Raw genomic sequence first — 20,739 nt, 5'->3', positions numbered from 1 at the left:
CAGACATACTGGTATTCAGTAGCTCAGGTTTACACAATACATACTGTTTTCACTCTTTTTCTCAGTGTTTATGCTCCATTATCCTCAGATTAAAACATCTCCAGTGACGTCTTACTCCTCTAGGCGAGGCAGACATTCTTGATCTACCCCTTGAATTACTTTTCCTACTATCACATTAACTGTTAATGCAAGATTAGCTTAATCTAAAAAGCCTCTTCCTCCTGTATGCTGCATATCTCCATCCCCGAGTGATGATTTCATCATCCACTTCATCTCATTTTCTAATACTACTGAAGTCAGGCAATCAGTATAGGAGTAAATATATAATAAATATGTGTGTTGTTGTGTGCATGTACATTTTGGTGCATGCAAAATGGATTGAAGTGTCATAAGACTTTTGGAAATGTTACTAATTAGATGTTTTGTTTTATTTTGTGAGACAGTTTATCGAATATTTGAGTGTATGGCTTTGTTTCCATTTGGTGGTACATGGTAAAATTTTATTTCCGGAGTTATGTTGGAACATTGTTTTTCTCTTGATTTGTAATTCTTATGAGTTTCAAAAGTTTTTTTTTCCAAGTTTTGTGGCTTTGAGCTGTCATTTGAAATGAGTGTATGAATTTACTCATGCTTGTGTTACATTTTGTGTGTGATTAAAGTACAATAAGTTATTACACTTTGATTCAAAATCTGTCATTTAATTTGAAATTATGCATGCTCGACAAGGTTAAAACGACAGGATACAGTATGTAAAGAGGATCATTTCTTGCAAGGTGATGGTGGTTCAGCTCCACAGCAAACCAAATGTTAGACAGGAATCTGAAACCACTGTTACCACAGTACAGAGAAAAACCAAGACGACTATTCTCCTATTAGTATCTAGACGCCACTCAAGTCACTGCCTGCTTCGAGAAAAGCATTTAAAGTCATCAGCGAAACATACTGGTTGGCCACATGTAAATGCGTTGTCTGCTGTTAAAAAACCAATGAATTTGGAGTGTCTTATTGCACTGCACCACCCTGCCAAAATATTGTGTCATCCCTGTAGTCACATTCTGAAATCCCCATGCATGTCAGTCCCTTTGAAGGGACTCGAGTGTTGAAATGGGATCGCGCAACCTGCAAGAGTATCACACTAATTGAAGTTGACAAAAATACGGTCTACGCCCTTTTGAACTGCTGACATTGAACAGGGTGGATTAGGCGGTGTATATTAACAACAGGTGACAGGCTGGAGGGAACAGTGGATCGTCCATGTCACGGAGGGTCTCGCTCTGGACGGCCCTACATCGCAGCAAAGACAGACATGAAATGAAAACGGAAAACGTCTTACCTCATCCTCTTCCCACCTATCTCGCACATAGATGGCAAAAAGCACATGACAAACTGACACACACCAGTGTGGTCTTTACTTATCATGTATTACAAAAATCATATATACACGTAGATACATAAACTCAGTCAAAAAATTTAAAACAATTTCACTGACCTTATGAAAATCATAAAAAAAAAAAAAAAAGGCAAATAAAAACATCACACGGAATTGTTAACATCTTAAAGACTGCGATGCTCTTTATGTTATGGCCTAAATATTGGAGCTGGGACAAGTAGTGATGAAAAGGACAAAAACATAAACACATACAAGAGGGATAAAAGGTTTTTAAAAAAAACATTGCCTAAACAGTGTATACACATCTGCTTTGAAGATTGTGGATTTGGGAATTGTCTCTTGTTCACTATTCACTATGTCATCAAATACATGGCAAAAAAAATTCTTAAATTCTTATGCGGATTTAGTGTTCATACACATTAGTCAGCTCATGACATGACTTTGTTCAGTCAGTATAAAATTACAATTCAAGATGTTCCAGTAGCTCAGCATCAACATGTTAAAATCAGCAGTTACTCACTCTAAATATTAGATTTATGGTACCAGCTTTGTCTAACGGTCCAATCTGATTGTGTAAAACAGACGTGTGAAACATCATCTTATAGACACCATGCTGTGTGTGTTATCACATTCAATTAACCCTTAGATATAACCGACATAGATAAGTCATTGAGTCATTCACTATATGGTATATGGCGTAAATTAAACATTTATTACTTTTCCTTTTCATACAGTACAACAACAAAGAAATAGGTCCATATCGGCTTTTGAAGAAAAAAAAAAAAGAAAAGAAGGAAAAGACAACCCTAGCTGGAGCATCATAAATTATGACTATTATACAGCACTGCTGCAAAATACAAATATATACACTGTATACGCTGATTCCAGAGCAGCTGGAGCCCAAAGTTTCCAGCTCCAAAAGAGTAACAGTGAGAGACCACAAGCCTCCAAACAGGCAGCCTGGCCAACAAACATCAGGGTGAGCCTTCAACAGCAGTTCATGTAACATCAGTCTAAGCATTAACATCGATTAATGTTTGAAAGTATCTTTTACTTTAACGCCAATTATCATGTCACTCTGATCACCTTCATCGCCATCCACAGAATTCAGAGGCCTATAATATTTAGAGATATTAACTTAATGTTCTGTACAATTTTCCATTTTTGATTTAATTTAAAAATCAGATTCACTTGATCTGAGAGGTGAGGGGAAGCATGCACCACTTTAGTCTGAATACTGTCGTGTTGATATCAAAGAGGTTGTTGGTGACACATTGTGAAGCGTTGAGGCTGTGATGAGGCCCAAATATCTGTTACCGGCTGGTCAGAGGCTGCCGATGTTGGGGAAGCTCTTGAGCTTCTCTGGGAAGTCGTCTTTGTAGAGCACCGGGTCTGCGCGGTGCTCCACCACCTTCAGGGGCATGGTGCCAAAAACTGATGCAAACTTGTTGATACACTCAGATCTAGGGGTGAAAACAGAACTTTTTTACTATAAAAGCCGCCTAAAAACATGTATTTATTTAGTAGCTTCTGATTAGTAGTGTTTGCAAATTGTGTCTTTGGATGAGTTTTTTTTTTCTTTACCTTTTTTCCCGTACTTATTTTCTTACATTATATAAGTTTAGAGAGGTTCTACACTGTCATTGATCTTGTGTGTTTTTTTTTTTTTACACCTAACAGACGTTGCCTGTGTACGAAATAGGGTTTAACTTGAACTAAATGATTGCACCACATGTTGATTAGGTACCTGGAAAGAATTATGGTATAGCATTTTTTTTTTACTGTATATCACTGAAAAATACTGTGAGTTTTTAAAAAGGAGCGGACTGTTTTAAATTGAGCTCCCAAATCTTATATCACTGTGCAAAGGCTGTTGTGTTTCCTGCTGTAACAAGACACTGGTGGCTGCCGTTTACTGTAAACAAGATTCTCTTGCAATGAGCAGAAAATGTTTAGTGTGGTAAAAGAAAGTGAATGACACAAAATCCTCAGTAGCGCATGTGCATTTTCCACGGAGTGAGTATAAGAAACTAACCTTTGAATTACAGTATATGTATACAAAAATGCATGTGCTTTAAAATATGTTCTAAATTTCACAAAGAACTGACAAATTAATGGATTTATTACAAATATTCTACCAAAATAATGTGGTAGGTGTAACGAACGCATGCAAAAATGCTTTAGTTACAGAGAAAAACAGAGAAACAAGACACACACACACACAAAGACAAGATTCTACTGTGCTCATTTCATTTAAAATTTCCGTACCTCTCCACCATGTGTGTCTGATCCAGGGAAAGTCCATCGATGGCAGTACACTCAGGGCACTTGAACTTTTTCCTGGGGGTCACCTACACAGAAGCAGAACAACGTCACACCAGTAATGTCAGCTCACTTAAACAGTTTAACCCTCAGCAGCCCAGACAGAAGCTTATAAACTGTCCACTCTGATGAAATAAGTCTGTGACATCCGGCAAGAACTTTTGTCAAGCCCGGCGTGAGGGAAAATGTCTAAATTCTCATCAGTGGAGTTGGAGAGAGATGATGTATGGCTTCCCTCTGTCTGGCCTCCATCACATCTAGGCCCCCCTGACACATGCCTGCACCCGAAACCTGCGAATGTATGTGTGTAGAAGAAAGTGAAAGACACAGAGGGGAAGACGGGTGAGGGCTGGATGGAGAGGACGAGTGTTTTCTGAAGGAACCTGTCAGAGATATGGTGGGAGGTAGGGGTGCGGGTGCAGGCGCAGGGAAGTGTGCAGCTTGTGATTTGATGGCAGGGTGTGCGTGAGCCCCGGTGAGCTTAAGAAAACATACTCAGAGGGGGAGTGCCAGTGAGTGACACCCAGATAAGGGAGGTTAAGGCCGGGCTTTAGCTCGGGCCCCTGCACCTGGGCACAGTCAGCGTGATGGGGAGGGGGAGAGGCAGCGAAACCGAAGGGTGAGAGCTGATCAAACCCAGAGATGCTGGTCCGCTCTGTCAGGCTTCAGTCTCCCCCTGCAAGCTTAAAGGCCAGTCAGAGATCTGAATGTACCTTTATGGGGGCTTTGCCTGTGATGTTAGCCACCAGGAAGTTCATCGCAATATCTTCACAGTTCATGTGAGCGTCAACCCAGTTCTTGATGTCTCCTGGCATCTTGTATGTGTACAAATAGTTGAAGTACTGGAAAGGAAACGGATACACAACATATGATTACTGGGTGTCACATAGATACACTGCAGACTGATTACGTATAATAACGCAGACACTGTTTGACATAGTGACCCAAGAGTATGTAGGAGGATCCACTGCAGTAGAAGTTGCTTTGAACTTAAGTGAGTGTATGAGGTTTCAGTAGAAGTGAGATAACCTAGGTCTACCTATGACACAGCTTGTCTACTATTGTAGTCTTTTTGCCTGAAAACCTGCAAACACAAAACAGAACTCTACTGGAAAAAGCCTTTCTGCAAAACTTATAAGGGACAATTACTTTTTAGAAGCTAAACTTGCTCTGTGTGCATCAGTACTAAGTAAAAATTCTAATATCCTTGAGCTTTAAGGGAGAAAGAGGCAGAGCTCAAGGAGGCAAAACTGCTTCATTTCAGCCAGACATTCCCAGGTCACCTTGTGGTAGAAGGCAGCTCCTGTCAGAACCATGGAGACCTCGTTGGTCCACTCTGACTCATACTTCCACTTCCCCATTTCATGGTCCCAGAGGTGCAGCCGGCCTGGGTAGCCCACCAGCCTGTCTGGGAACTCCCTCCATACCTGGAGCACGGCAGAGACAGATTGTCAGACTTTTCCAGGTGAATTAAACTAAAGTACCGATGGCTTGAACTAAAACATGACTGATTAGGAGGTATTCAAAAGAGAATTTGAGAAATAGAAATTTGTTCTTTAAAATTCAAAATATCTCTGAGCTGAATTTCTTGGGCTTGACACCAGCAGCCAGTCTGATCCTTCTAGTGCAGGCGGGAAGCACAGTCATCTAGTCAGACAGACAGCTCCTCTATTCTGCCTGCAATTCCATGTAATTACGGTTAAACTGAGCACAATTTTATTAAATGGCTTCTAAATGGATTCAGGTGAGTGTGCCGGGCTAAGTGGGGCCGGGCAGGTATGTGGGCATGGAAAGCATCAGCTCTAGACCTGTCATCATTCTTCACACATCAAACACATTCAGCAGGCAGTCAAATCCCCAACTAGTGAAGAATGAGACTGTAATCTCCCTGAATGACTTTAAACTCTGGGATCAACTTGAAATGGCTCCCTGCAATACCTGAGGAAGGATGGGAAAAGTATGTCAAGGTTAAGGGGTTTTCCTTTGAATAGGGGGTCTTTTTCTCACCTCGTAGCCAAACTGCAGTTCATCCGATGTCAGCATGATGATGTCATCATCGATGGCTAGCACGGCTTCGGTCTCGATCTCGTCGTAGGGGAAGAAGCGGTTGCTCAGCTTGTTCTCTTTGGTTCGCACGACTTTGAGAGGAACACCGATCTTTGGCCAAAGAGACTCTGCCACGAGGGAAACAATACATGGCAAGCAGAGTTCCAGTTTTATACTCATACAGAGCTGAAACAATTCAATTAACTGCCAATAATTTTTACGATTGGTTAACCATTTTCGAAAATTTCAATTTCAAAATTTGCTTTCATACATTTTTCATTAACCAAACAACTAATCAATTAATACAATTTTCAAAAAAGTCTCAGCCCTGCATAGATACATACGTGTATATACAGTATGTGACAGCATCATACATTTCTTTTAGACATTTTTAAGGGTTGAACAAAGCAATGAATATATCAACTCTCAGTGTCTAAAGATGGGTGAAGAATTATGATGTCATTTACCACTGACAGAGATTTTTGAAGTCTGTCCTGGCAGTGAAAATCAGTGCTCTGGGAATTAACTTCACTCACTGACACAGATCGCTACGCTAACCTCAAGCACGTGCAAATCTAACCACACCACGATTCTTCATGAAGCAGATCAACAAAGTGTTTTTTCAGCGGAGCGTTTCAAAGATCTTGGGCAGTGTCCATGGCACGGACTATGGCACAGACAGATCACAGGGATTGTGTCCCCTCATTAATGGGGTAACTGGGGCCTGGCAGCCTATAAGAGGATCTCCAGGTCCTCCTAACCACGTCTGAGGTTTCCTGTCAAAAGCTATTGTCGGGAAAAGTGCCATGTTAAACGCCCAGAATTTCTTCTTTCACTCTGTCCATGTTGCTGTCAACCCTTCTTTTATTTCCAAGGTTGAAAAGAGACAGTAGGAGTGAGGTAATTATCTGAATTTTAAAATTTTAGCTCCACCTTGGCATGGACCAAAATGCTCATGCTGTTAATTCTTCGGTGACTTCTTAAACTGTATTGAAGAATATGCAAAATATTATTCATATTCTGAAGAATAAGCTTTTATATGGGATTTCTGCATTTATTGTAGTTGCGTGGCAGTTAATGTCAGCTTTTGTATAAGTAAAACAAAACACACACTTTTACGCATTCATAAGACAGACACACTGACAGCAGGCCTTGACCATCTGTTAAGCACGTCCTTCAGGTCTGTTACAAAACATGATCGTCAGACAAACAGAAAAAGGCAATTATGCTAGATTGTCTAAAAACACATTCTGTGTTATTTTGTCAGTATCCTCTTAAACAAACCCAAAGGAGGAAGCAAAAACAGAAGCCTGTAAACACATCAGATCAAGGCTTGGTGTGAATGCGGAAGAAATCTGGCTTCATATTGGACTGAGCCCCATGAGTCCGACCTGTCAATGGTCCCTTGTTAATTCTAATGGGTCACAAAGCTCCAGCCAGGCGCCGCTGATGCCTCTAATGAAAAGGCAACTCGCAGCCACGAGGGAGCACTTCAAAGTCCTCATTACTTTATTACATCAGCCAACTCTTGCAGGAGCAGGGCCGACTTAATTCCTCCGTCTGAGTTAAGCCGTCAGTGGGTAAGGCACGATTAACTGTTGTGTAGTTAATTGCCAAATTAAGGCAAATAATTAGAGCGCAAGGTGCAATAAATAACAAAAGAGCTTAGTGTGACACATCACTAGTTGACTACAACTGATGATGAAGGTAATGAAAGAAAAAAAAAAAAAGGGCCTCCATCACAAAAAGGGAGACAGACAGGTGATAAAAATACAAGTTAAACTGAGTACTGCTGGATAAGGATGTGCATTTCAAGTAAATCAAGGCCCATCCCTACTGTTGGTCAGTCGGGACTTTGACTTACTGACGGTTTCTTTAGATTTTATTGATAGAAATAGATGAATTGTATGTGTGCCAATGCTTGGGGTGCTGAGTACTTAGTAAAGTAGTAACATCTCAAGTCAACAGCACCACAAACTGCAAGCTAAAATATAATAATGCTCACCAAGGTAGGATTTGTTTCAGGGTTGTATAAGACTGCAATTCACTGCAGTGGTTTTTGTTAGTTTTACCTAATAAAATGGCAATGGAGTGCATATAAAATTATACATTTTGGAAATCGTCATCAACTTTTGATGAGAATCTGCTATACTCACCTTCAGGGGGACTCTTGTTCTGGTTATTCCACACCACCAGCAGCTTGGCCAAGCTAGGCACCTTGGAGATTTCTGTGATGACCCGGAAGAGACTCTCGACGCGATCGTAGGTGAGCACAACTGCTGTGAACCCAGGTGCCCTCGGTGGGATAAGTGGCAAGAACAGAGGGCTGTTCACACTGGACCACTTCTACACAACACAAGAAACAAAGACAAACACAAGCTGTTTAGGCCGCAAACACATTTTTTTTCACTCAGTTTTCATTTCCATGGAAAGCTACTGTAGCGGTAGCCTCTTGTCTTCCATGTCAACCTCATCTGTCATGTTTTCCATGATTACACTATAATAGCTCTTAACTGGACTGTGAGGTCACCTGCTGTAATTTCCAGATGATGGTTTTTATTATGGAGCAAGAATCAGCCAGTAATGTCTCTCAGGGGCTAACAAGCGGCATGGAAAGCCAAAAGCTTCCAGCCAGAATGCCAAGTAAACCGTACAGAGCAGATATGTATGAAGCAAGCGTGAAGGACAAGAAAGACCAGGAAGGAGTTCGCAAACAAGACAGGTTAGTTACCGTCTTGTGTCCACTGCTCTTGTGATGTTATTATTATGGGTCTCCTGAGAAATACGGTGCAACGGAGAGGAGGAAGGGGGGGTGGGGGGGTGGGTGGGATGGGGCAGCAGTTAAAGAGTGGAGTTTGCCAAGTAATGAATAGTGGCTGTCTATCTCTAGTGTAGGACTTGGCTTTTCTGTCATTGCTCCCCTTTAAAATGGCTTGTAAACCCTGGGAGCCACGGTGACTCCAGCTAAGATCAAGTGACACTGTTAAAATAAAGGAAACCACTGGAGAGTTTTCTGATGGTGTGTGTATACTAAATACTACACTCCAAAAGTTACAAAAGAGCCCAAGACACCAAAGCGTGAGACACCTAATATTAGTCAGTGTGCAAACGATAAGCTTTTTGTTTTCTCAAGTGAAATAAAAAGACAACAAATATCTTTCCTTTACAAACATATGCTACAATAACACTAGCAACTACAGGAGTGTCTTGATACACTTCATCAAAGGCTCCAAAAATGTTCCACCCTGGTTACAGTGACAATCAGTCTGAGGAGGGCAAAGACAGCACATCTCACACAGTAAATCTGTGGGCTTCTTGAAGTACATATAAACCCTATTTCTCCTCTGATACCAGGTGGCCACACAGTGATTATGTGGCTCCTTCCACAGCATCAACACAAGGCTGTCAACAGAGACACAGCCACTGCCTTTAACACATCATCAGTCACTCCTCCACCAATAAAAATTCACTTTATTGGCAAGTGGAAACTTCCTTGTGGTCATTCTCACATTGTCAAACAAGCGGAGGGGGAAATAATTAAACTAACACATATACGCAGCAAAGATGCATTAAAACAGAATAAAAGAGGCAGAGACCACTTAAGTCATTAGTCAAATAGAATTAATTAGATGAAAAGAGAGCAGCTCAATATGTCACAGATCTGAAGGAGCGAATGCGGTTTTTATATTGACACTAAAAGAAAAAAGAAGAATCTTGTGTGGTTATTTGAACTTTTTGAGGGGTTCTTTGTTAATCTTAAGACGCTTGAACTCCCTGATTAGGAGCAAGATAAAGCAAAGAACTGGAGAGCATTAAAAAATGCCATTATCTGGTTATCAGTAGAAACATTCCCACTGAGACGCATAGATTTTTACATTAAACTTTAACCGCATATGTAGTATTGGAGTGTTTCAAATCTAATTTACTGCTGGGCGATACAAACAACAAAGTTGCAAAATGAGATACAGTACAATGCATTATTGTTGGGCCCGTGATCGGCTGGTCATCCAACTAAACTTTAAAAAGGAAACTGACAGATTTAAGTGCTGACTTTCAGTTTTAAGGGTATTTAAGGTATTCACATTCATAGTGGTTGAACAGTGTAGGGCTCATAGGACTTTTTTTTATCTGTCGGGGATAATATATCATTTCTGTACAATAACTTTTAAACAAGATAGTGATCAAATAAGACTTTTACATGCCTTGGTGCCAATCACCACAAAATGTTTTACAAAATTTGAAAGTCTAAGATGCCTCAGTTCTTGTCATGTATAAACCTTACAAGTATGCCTACTACCTACATATCTTAAACAAAAAGCAGCTTGTCCCTTATTCTGAACCCCCCCCTCCTTCCAAAGGCACCAGCAATCCTTGGAAATGTGCTTTCAATTACCAGCCTTAAGACTACAAGAGGAGAGGGGGAAAAAACGTCTGACTGATTTATTTAGTGCTCTGTGCAAGTTATTCTCACCATCCATTCACTGGATCCATCGAGAAAACACTTCATCTCCCATCTCGTGCAGGAATGGCTAAAGGTCTGTACCCTGACACAATTAACCTCCTCTGGGTCTGGGCAAAACTTGAGACCTGAGTGATGCTGATTTACTGGACTGCGGGGTTAGACGCTCTGGCAAAACATTTTGACGCAAGTGGGCAATGTCAAGTGTAACTGCTGAACAAGTTACCTGCTCAGAGGAAAACAGGCCGCCGTGGTCAAGAGTGAGCAGCTGTTTGACTGTAAACCGACTAATCCTGAGTGACAGTACAGATGTGAGCAGAACTGAGACGACAAACATCAGAAAACACGACTCCGAGCGCCGCTTGCTTACACCAGTGCAAGCTGATTCTGACTGCCACCTCTCTAGCCTCAGCATTGCAGTGAATCTTCTTAAACTGGGATACTTGTAGATGTTTGACAGATGCAAAGACACCATTATGCTTCCACACACATGCTCACATGCACACGCCTCTACCGCACAGGCTGTGGATGGAGGAGACTCTAGATCAGACCAGGCTGATTAACAACTCCTGAGAGATGGTCGCCTAGCCAAGCTGTCTGCAGCCACAAACTCCCACAACCACAGGGATGCTAAACACACACACCATTCTTCACATCCAGCACACTCTCTACAAACACAATGACTCAGACATGCAGGAACTTATTTTTCACCACAACGGAGGCATCCTCCTATTGCAGAATTGCTGACACAAACTGGCTGTCTCAGAGCTAGCTGGGTGTATACCAAAAACTGTGAAGTGCTGCATGTGTGGCATTGCAGACAGAGCAAAGGCGTCTTCTGTCACTCTGCCACAGAGGCTTTGATTTACAGGACACAGTAGAGTGGAGAAGCTTATGTGGCACTGTGAGCATCAGTATGGTCAAAGATCTACTCTGGATGCCCGATATTCAGATGTCTGCAATAAAAAGCGTGTTGAGAAATACAACTGAGTGGCTCAGCACAGTAGAGCACACAGACTGGAGCGATTATGTAGCTGTGTGTTGGAGGAGAACAGCCTTCAGGGTGTAGATATAGCTAAATATCAGATATCGGATACTTCTGAAAGATAACAGTTGAAGGTTAGGACACAATGTTAATACAATATTCGTGCTCAATGGCTAAAAGCACTGTTACATACCACCACAGGTGGATTGTTCCACTGCTCGTAAGTGCGTGCAGCGTATGGGTAGATACGGTCATTGATGATCTGGAGCGTTGTCAAGCCAATAGCCTTCATTGAGCTGAAGTAGGCCTCCCAGAACCAGCGCGCCTGTGGACAAATGGAAGAGACCTCTTAAAATGTACACATACAATCAACAATGAGCAACAAAGAGCAGAAAGACACAAAACATGCTGAGAAGACCACAGAACTGTACGTTTAAGAAATTAAGGCATCTGCATAGACTGATGGAAAAAACATGTAATAAATCATTATCAAAACATGCTGTTTATAGGTGTAAGAAATCCCTGTTACCATTGCCAGAATTAGTAAATATGATGGAAATGTGAATGACAAAGTAACACAGAATAAAAGAAGACAATGATTATGTTCATGAGGACTGGAATAATTATAAAACTGAATAAGATAGTCTTTAAACTTATTATTTTAACTGTTGGCATGCTGTTATTGCTTATATAAAACCTTTGGTATTTTTATTACATGATATGACCATTACATGACAAACTATAACACATCAATGTGAAGTCATAACTATAAAACCCAGACTTGCCCCTGGTCCAAGACTTAAAATACCATTTTCAGCCCTCTCCAGCCTCCTGACCTTCAACAACTATTCTCTTGAAGCTCTCTAAAATCTCGTCTGAGCCTGAACTGTGCCTGTTTTACTTCAGCAGATCTCTGATGGGAAAAGCAGACTTGAATGATAACTGAACCGTTAACCCATATCCTAATGTTATCACGTTGACTGCTGGAATACCCAACGCCAAATTCACTTCACACAACTGCGAGGATGAAAAAACAAAACAAAAACCTGTACACCGACTTTGTTTATTATGTTTAATTATGTTTAAATATGTTAATAATGTTATGTTTAATCTGACTGTGTTAAGCTCGAGATGCAGGGAAGAATCATTCTGAAGAGAAATGAATTAAATAAACCTGATCATTCTATAGTGTTCATGAACCCTTTTCATAACATAAAAACAAAGATACAATTAACTGATTAATGTAGAGTGGTGCTACTGATGGTGACGTATGTGTCTAGGCCCCTTGCCGACTGCAGGCCCTTAATCCATTAAAAAACTTCAAGGGACAGTTCAGAGGCGAGAGAGGCCTATAAGAGTTAACGAAGCTTCAAACAACACTGTCTCCTGCCAGGAGGCACCATGTTACACTGACCTGACTCCAGCCCACCAGTTCCTCAGTGACCCACAGCTCCGGGGTAGAGGTTGTGAATATTTCAAACTGAAAGTGTAAAACACTGAGCAGTATTTCAAACTCATCCTCCTATTGCAATGCATCAGTGTGTATTATTGGCTGCATGTTCCCCATGTTAAACAAAGACAGCCTTAGTGGTGCGTGAACATGTGACCATTGCCGACATCACCCACGTCTGAGGACGAAGCTTTAGAGACGTACAACAACAACACAAAAACAGCATTTATTTTTATAGAGGGGGTGAGGAGAATCCAGAAAGACTTTCTAATCTCAAGGGGGAATCCCAAAGGCCCATAAATCAGCCAGTGATGAAAGTTTCTTTTTTGACCGGGACGAGGCAGAAAGCAAACTGTGTTGGCCCGAGGGCCCGTCCCACCACCCTTCACCCTCTCCCAGTGCCTGCAGGAATTTTTATTAGCATGGAAGAAGAGACAGCGTTGGAAGAGAGGAAGAGAAACCCTTACTTCAATTGCAGCGTCTGGCCTATAGTCTATACTTCCTTCCTGTTTGTTCTGCTGATGAACTGTGTAGATGTAGATGTGTAGCAGTACAAATATAGCAACTCTGACCCACTCAATCCATGAGCTAACATTAGTAGTCATTTTTACTAATGGAAAAATAATGCAAACAATGCCAAGAGTCATGTGCAAACTATATTTCTCTGTAAGTCAAATGCAACAGTCATCCAATGTAACGCTTGGTTAAAATCGAATTATCCTTCTAGTTTAGAAAGCTCCCCAGCAGCTCCCACTCTTACTGTTTAATGTTGCTAAAATAAAGGCCAAAAAGATTATCAGAGATGTTTTACATTACAGTGGTCTGCATCATGTTGTTTAACTCAGCTGAAGTTGTCGGACAGATGATTCAACCTAAAGACCAGAATTTAGCCTTTTTCACATAATCAAAAACAGCAGTGAAACCAAGTCCATGACAATCATATGAGCTGCTCACTGGGAATATTATTTTGCTTAGGATTTATTAGCACTTCACTTTCAAACCATCACACACGCACACATACACACACACCTATTGATAATTACCTGGTCTTCCAGGTGTAAATCTAATCAGAGAGGCCATGACTCCAAACCACTGCTTTAGCAGCAGGTGTCATGTGGGCCTTATACAGTGTTGGTGCTAGTGATCAGATCAGATTACAGACTACCACACTGACAGACCATAGTTTGTGTGGCTCTAAACATTCTGCAGTGCAACACAAAAGGCACACATGCATTTGAGAAGGTAAGGAAAGAGAATAAGAATCTGGTGGAGGACATCAGCTGATAGTTCAAGGAGATGAAATCTGCAAATCTCAATTTGGATTTAGAAGCAATCACTACATGTTTTTGATTGACCAAAAAGCCTCTAACACCTGTCATCATCTTGGGTGACTGCTCAGTTCTGTATGGGTGGGGGGGTGCGTGTAAAAAGAAACCAGGACTGAGGAGAAAAGCAGAGAGCAAACAAGGGAGAGGAGAGGAGACCAACTGCTCATATTGTTTAAATCAGCTGCAGTCAGTGCACTGTTCTGCACAGTGGAGAGTGGCTACATAGATTGAATGACATGTATAAGAGGCTACATAGCAGTTGGGAAGATGGGTGTGATCAACAGACTAATACAGAGGTTCCCCTGCTATGGTCAAGAAAAAAAAAACTATAATAATAATAAATATAAACTTGTTGGCAACTGAAGGCCGTTGATGAATAACACTTTAAAACGAACTTGAGGACTTGGAGTAGTTATTTTTTGGTTGGTATCTGGCCTCTGCATTGTCCTTTCCTTTTTTACATTTGTGAGCACAAAAGTCAGACCACATGGGAACATAGAACAATGTGAAAGCAAAGGCTACTGAGCCCCCTGCTGGCAAAGCTAATGAAATACATCAGCTCGACAACATCAAAAAAAGCAACGGTTAAGCTTTCCTATGCTTTAAGAAATCATCCTCTTTTGCGCGCATAAAAATGTTTTCTCACTAAGATTAGAACTGAAATCTTTTACGCCACGGACGATGGAGAGTATCTGGAAGGCTAAAATGTGGATGAGGAACATCGGCAGGTATATGCAAAAGCCTCAGAAAACCTTCACAAATTACAATTTTATCTTGATGACAACAGGAACTAGACAAGTACATCCTATAGTTAGATTTATCCATCTATACATGTGCTGCATAAAATTAAAGCTAAGTGTTTATGTAGATTTTTATCACATAAGAAACAGAATAATGTACCTATTGGGCCTTCAGAGCAGTTAATGTTAAAAACCAAACACAAAGGTGTGACATAATCTTTAAAACACGAGCCTTGTTTTTGCTGTGTAGCATGACTGAAAAGATTTGGAAATTCTTTATGACGTATCAAATGAAGCCAGACAAGTAGGATGCAGGGAACTTGCTTCGTTAGCATTTGATTTAAAATTAAAATATTAAATATAATGCACTTGAAAATATTGTTTAGAGAAATGTTGTTCTTACAATCTTAAACCATACTTCGGTTGTCTGATTTTATTGTAGGTTTAGAATGTGACACAGGACCAACAGCACAAAAAAGTCCTATATAATAAACCATTAGCAGGCAGAAGAGTACAGTGACTAGTGAATATAAATATAAAACGCTTCAGTTAGCTCAGAGCTATACGCAGCAGAATACCCCCACCCAAGCCTTGTTCTTGAGCTTGTCTGGTGTAATCCAACCCCAAGCCCCGTCTCTGAGCCCTTGGCCTAAAACATCTTTTTGGCCAGCATAATTACTAAATGGACTGGGACTGAATGAGGAGCAGCTGAACCTGCACACGTCTCTGATAGTTGCTTTCACTTTTGTTTATTGTGGCTCAATGCAGATATCAAATGGAAAGAAACCGTGAGCCGTCTTTCATGCACGTCACTCAAGCTAAAATCAACATAGCTGAATCTTCTGAAAGCTTTTAAAATCTGGACTGAGCAAAGGAGGAAATTGAAACTCACAAAAAGTGAGGGTGGTATCCAAATTTCTGTCTTTCGTGCATCACAAAAAAATAGTTTCGGCTTCTGGAGGCTTGCTTGCTTGGTTGGTTGGTTAAGGTACAGACACATGTCAGACATGGCATGCAAGTAGAGCTGAATGTAAGGTACTTTAAATATGTTTTAGTGAGAGAGGTTTTGTCTTCAGCGAGGCACTGTGATTGTTACCTGTCTCTGCATCTCTTCGACTTGTCTGTGAGGAATGCTCTTTAGGATGGTGTACATCTCTGACAGCTTCTCCTCTGGAATAACCACAGATGCCCTGCGCAGAAACACTGACATTAGTCAACTGAAAATGGCAGAATGCCAAACCATTTTCTTGCTTTCAAGTGCTCAGTGACTTAGACAGACCTTTTCCAGTCCAGTACTTCAGAGAATGGCAGAATGTAGGAGTCGGCGAGGATGATGGGGACACAGCCAGCCTGCAGCACATCACTGAGGGCAGCCTGACCCAAACGTGCTCCCCGCAAAACCACACAGAATGAAGACTCCTGCAGAGACATTTTGGGAACAGAGTGTTAACAGGACAGGTGGGAAAATACACTAAAACCATACCCTGTGGATGAATTTCCACTGCAAAAAACTTAGAACATTATAGTTTAACTACATTTTGATGACAGTAACGTAGTTCCAGTTTTAGTTCCTAGGTTGTAACTTCTGCCTCCAAAAAAGTCCCTGCTCCCAAAGAAATACTTATTAAAGGCCTGGGAGCTCAGGATCCAAGAACTGAGGCACAAATCATTGCTTAGTGGCAAAATCTAAGCATTTAGATTGCTCAAACATGTGTACAACACATGTCAGCGGTATCAATAATACTTGGGAAGGAAGTTTCTCGTAAAATAAATTATGCAGCCAAAACCAACAGACTGCACTTTTTTTTTGCTGTCAAATGTATTGTGTTTAAGGACGGTGCATCTTGTTGCTCTTCAACTCTGAAATAAATCATCTTTAATGCAGGTGCTGATTCCCACCTGCAGGATCTGTGGGTAGTCGTACACCTGCCCCTTGTAGCAGCGTTTTCGTGCAGAGGCAGCACCCTGGGAGAGGTTGCTACACTTGTCCAGAAGAAGCAGTGCCTCTCCATTTTCTTCCTTCAAGCGCTCCAGCTCGGCGCGGTACTCTCGGTGGATTGCGGTTTGAGAAGACAGAATAAAGTAGCGCCGTGGCCTGGGGGAATGGAGATACGATAAGGTGTGGAGATAAGATGTGCAAATGGTTATCAAGTCATACATTGTTGTAACTACCTCTTTAATACAGATGCACTTAAACCGTGCTGATGAACCACAATTACACTTAAACATCCATTTGTTTACATTCATTCTAAATAACAACGAACATGACAGCGAGAGTTAAAGTGTGAGATGTGCTCACCCAGGCTGTCTCTCAGGCAGCTCAACATCCGCAGAAAGGGGGCTGTACACTGGGATGCTGACGTCATAACCTTGTCTGTAGGTCCATGTAGAGAAACCGCCTCCAGCCAGCAGCGCTCTGAAACAAACAGAGGGTTATTACAATGCTTTACCACACTAGGGATTTCAACAGACACGAGCAGCGACAACACACTTTAAAACAAAACTTTAGGTTTTTGTTCTTTTGCTTCCTACTTACACTGCCAACAATTCTGATGTGAGACATAAAGTGACATCAAACAAGGCCTAGCAGCCTGTTTAATGGATGCCACATGTTGCACTTGGTGATGAAACGCACTTTGGATCCTGTTCTATTCTCGGGCAAGGTGAATGTAAAGTGGAAACACACAGTCGGTCGCACACACCTGGTTCTGATGATGCTCCATGACAAATGGACTACAGCTGGATGAGCCCAGGAAATTCCTTGCAGCTAAAGATAGTGTTCATTGACTCAATGCTGCATGTTCATAAACCAAACCTCTTCCATCCTCAACCATCACTCTGGCCTACAGGACATCTTGAGAGACACCGGCTCTTTGCTGGTAAATACAACCAGATTCGAAACGTCTCCTCAAGGGAAATATGTTATCTCCCAATTGCGTGTAAATATCTCTTTCATCTTCATTAAATGATCATTCTCGACACTTTGAGAGTTTCTGCAGTTATGGCAAATGCTACTTAAAGTTACAAAATCTAGCAGAGGTGGAGAGGGGTTTAAGGCGGGAATGCAGAGGCAAGGTCGGAACGAGGCAGCAGGCAATGGGGGTTTTATAACACAACGCCCACAGCTCAAGGGTAACCACCGACCAACCGGAAGCTGATGATTCAAATTTTATTTAATCTCTCCCAGAAACAGAATATATATGAACAAGAAATTTGTTTAATCCTTTAGATTTTTGGTTTGCACCGTTGCCTTACAGCAAGAGGGTTCCAGGTTGAAATCTGCTGACCGGCAGGTTTGCGTGGCCTTTCTCTGTAAGATTTGTATGTTCTCCCTGTGTTTGCGTGGGTTTTCACCAGGCACTCCAGAGAGAACAGTCCAAAGGCATGCAGGTTAGGTTGACTGGTGGCTCTAAAGTACCAGTAGGTGTGCGTGTGAGCGTGAAGGACCCTGTGATTGGCTGGCAACCAATGTCAACTGGGATTGGATCCAGCCCACCCTGCGACCCTTAAGAATAAGTGGTATAGACATTCAAATGGTAAGCTGCTGCTGACATCAGTAGATGTCTGAATTAAATGTAGGGCTTTATCAACTTATGACACTTTGAGTGATGAAATCATGTATAAAATCTATGGTGGTGACCTCTAACTTTGATTAAAATATGCATGTTTTTAATCGATACATTGAAATTCTACAAATACACCCTGTTAACTACAAGGAACCATAGACACCATTAAGTCCATTGTATCATTTGAACATTATGAGAGTGAACCAACATTGGTCATTTTAGGTTTCACAATGATTCAGAATACAATGAACCCATTCTTAAATACTAAGATGGCTTTTAAGATGCCATAGTTACCTGTCTCTGGGGACATCCAAGGCAGTATTGTAGTCTGGAGGGCCTCCAGGTAACATGTTAAAAAGCAGGTGATTCATCCCTTTGTCCCATCTATCAAAACACACAAAAGATTAGTGCTGGAGTTTATTGACCCAAAGAAGTAATGGTTTATGAAATTACTGAGAGAAAATATGAAATGTTCACTTTTATCAAATGCAAAAAATGACTCCATTTTTAAACAACAAGTAACTAAAATGTATGTGGACATTGGTCATCTTTTCTGTCATTTTATGACATAAATGATTAATTAATATATTATTTGGTATTTAAAGAAAACATCTGTTAGTTTTCATCCGACACAGAACACATGGTTAAGTGACCATAGGGGGACTAAAAAGCTACATTGGAGATTTCATGCCAATGAGAAAAACACAGATATGAGAGTAATTTGAGAAAGACAGGTTACTTAACAGGAATGACTGAACAAAGAACAAACAAAGGGACGAAACAGTAAAACTGCTGCACAGTTAAGTGTAAACTTTTACCTGGGTAGTATTGCTAGTGCTTGGGCAGTCTCTCTGATACGCAGGGAGTTCTGATTCAGCACATCAATAGATGGTATAAAAAGACAAGCTCTGGTGACGTCATCTGTGTAAAAGTCACTATCAGAGATGGCACTGAGCAGGTCATTGTACTCTCTGGACAGTCCCGTGCTGCTGATGGGAACCCCTAATTCATCCACAAACTTTTGCAGAGGGTAGATGTAGACCTACAAAAGCAACAATTCAGACAAAGTGTCATAACTTCAACAAGGAACGCTAACATGCTAAACATTGAAGGGATGCGCTTGGTTTGTGCAAGCTCTGTGATGTGAGGGCTTTTACCTTGATTCTGTTTTTAGGATTGTAGCCACATCTGTACACGTCAAAACAGGTGTGCATGCGGCAGCTGAGGTCCCCCCTCTCAGGGATGGGGCTGGAGACAGGCAGGCGGACCAGAGGTGCGTCGTGGACACTGCGTTTATCAAGGGTCCAGTCAGCTGCAGACTCAATGGAGTGGGGCCAGAACTGAAACATCCCCGTGGCAATTAGTCCAAGGAGCACCACAGAGAAGAGGGTGATGTAGTAAATACGGTGCTTAGTTTTCATCCGCGGGATGAGAGCAGGGCCCCGTGAACTGTATTTCCCAGAGGCATACATGACTGACACCTCTCACTCTCCAGTCAGCCACTGAAAACACAGATTTCAGATCAATGACAGTTTTAAGTCCTGGTAATACACAGTAGAAGTGGAAAAACAAAAAACACTGCCTGTCACGTTACTCCAAGATCGTTTCGTAGAATTTGTAACCCGTAAACAATAATCAGCTGTCAGTGTGATAATGATTTGTCAAGACACGTAAATTCAATCGTACCGATGAAATGTTCCTAACTACCAACTTCATATCATGAAGCTAAAAGAAGTCAACATATTACAACTTCATGAGCTATCGGTGAATGTTTAATGTGCCCCACCAGAGCAACGATAAGAGTGGTTATTTTATATTAAATCAACTAGTAAAGCTAACTCGGCTAACCGCAGATAACGTTGTAATTTAGCTAAACCAGCTGTGTAAACATCCATGCTAACTAAGTTAGCTTACTAGCGTCTGCTGGCATCATTAAACGCTATAAAGCGATATAAAAAGCCAAAAAACAAGATTTCTTTATCGTTGTAGATGAATGTTTTTACTCACCGAGACGTTAAACAAAACGGGGTTCAACAGTTCGGACTCAATTCATGGCAAAGGTTGGAAAACAGGATACACAGTGTTAATGCTAAATTAGCATCCCGCTAGCATTAGCCCTCCAGGAAATGTTTCCGTGGTTTCCGGAAGTCATTCTTCTTTGCGGACTTTTGTGACTCGGAAGTAGATAGTTTGCTGCCCTCTGGTGTAAGTGAGGTACACTAACATGTTCTTCTAACTTCAGCTAAAATGCTTCTTTCAGGGTTTTAAAAAACATTTTGAAATGTAAACTCCTCTACAAAAAAAGTCTTGACTAAAGGTCTACTAACTTACCTTTCTTTCACGTTGCTTTCAACCACACTTCATGGTCTTCCTCAGCAGATAATAGCCTTACCGTTTTGCCAATGGTCTTATGGTCTTTCAAACTATTCTTAAGATTGTCATACTAACCCTAT

At 41.3% G+C, this 20,739-nt stretch overlaps 1 protein-coding gene across 1 annotated transcript; it reads right to left on the bottom strand.

Moving 5' to 3' along the window:
- Window positions 1-771: 771 nt before the first annotated feature.
- On the bottom strand, window positions 772-20,396 carry ext2 (exostosin glycosyltransferase 2). Its single transcript, XM_070828637.1, has 15 exons — window positions 20,294-20,396; window positions 19,444-19,788; window positions 19,105-19,328; window positions 18,581-18,670; window positions 17,020-17,136; window positions 16,620-16,815; window positions 16,000-16,139; window positions 15,817-15,910; window positions 11,396-11,527; window positions 7,915-8,104; window positions 5,720-5,886; window positions 4,996-5,139; window positions 4,426-4,554; window positions 3,659-3,741; window positions 772-2,853 (listed from the first exon to the last, which is right to left on the bottom strand). The coding sequence occupies exons 2-15, from the start codon at window positions 19,756-19,758 to the stop codon at window positions 2,715-2,717; spliced, it is 2,160 nt and encodes a 719-aa protein (XP_070684738.1). The 5' UTR covers window positions 19,759-19,788; window positions 20,294-20,396; the 3' UTR covers window positions 772-2,714.
- Between the last annotated feature and the right edge of the window lie 343 nt (window positions 20,397-20,739).

This window comes from Pempheris klunzingeri, chromosome 1, assembly GCF_042242105.1.
Source record: "Pempheris klunzingeri isolate RE-2024b chromosome 1, fPemKlu1.hap1, whole genome shotgun sequence".
NCBI classification, from domain to species: Eukaryota; Metazoa; Chordata; class Actinopteri; order Acropomatiformes; family Pempheridae; genus Pempheris; species Pempheris klunzingeri.
Note: the sequence above shows the minus strand (reverse complement) of the source record. Positions and strands in the feature narration are given on the sequence as shown.

What these genes read in the sequence shown, in the direction of transcription:
- ext2 (XM_070828637.1), bottom strand. Translation starts at nt 19,758, where the DNA reads ATGTATGCCTCTGGGAAATACAGTTCACGGGGCCCTGCTCTCATCCCG. An exon ending in CTGCCTGAGAGACAGCCTGG is followed by an intron (nt 16,816 to 17,019) that starts GTGAGCACATCT and finishes CCATTCCCCCAG; the next exon opens with GCCACGGCGCTACTTTATTC. An exon ending in ACTACCCACAGATCCTGCAG is followed by an intron (nt 16,140 to 16,619) that starts GTGGGAATCAGC and finishes ATGTCTCTGCAG; the next exon opens with GAGTCTTCATTCTGTGTGGT.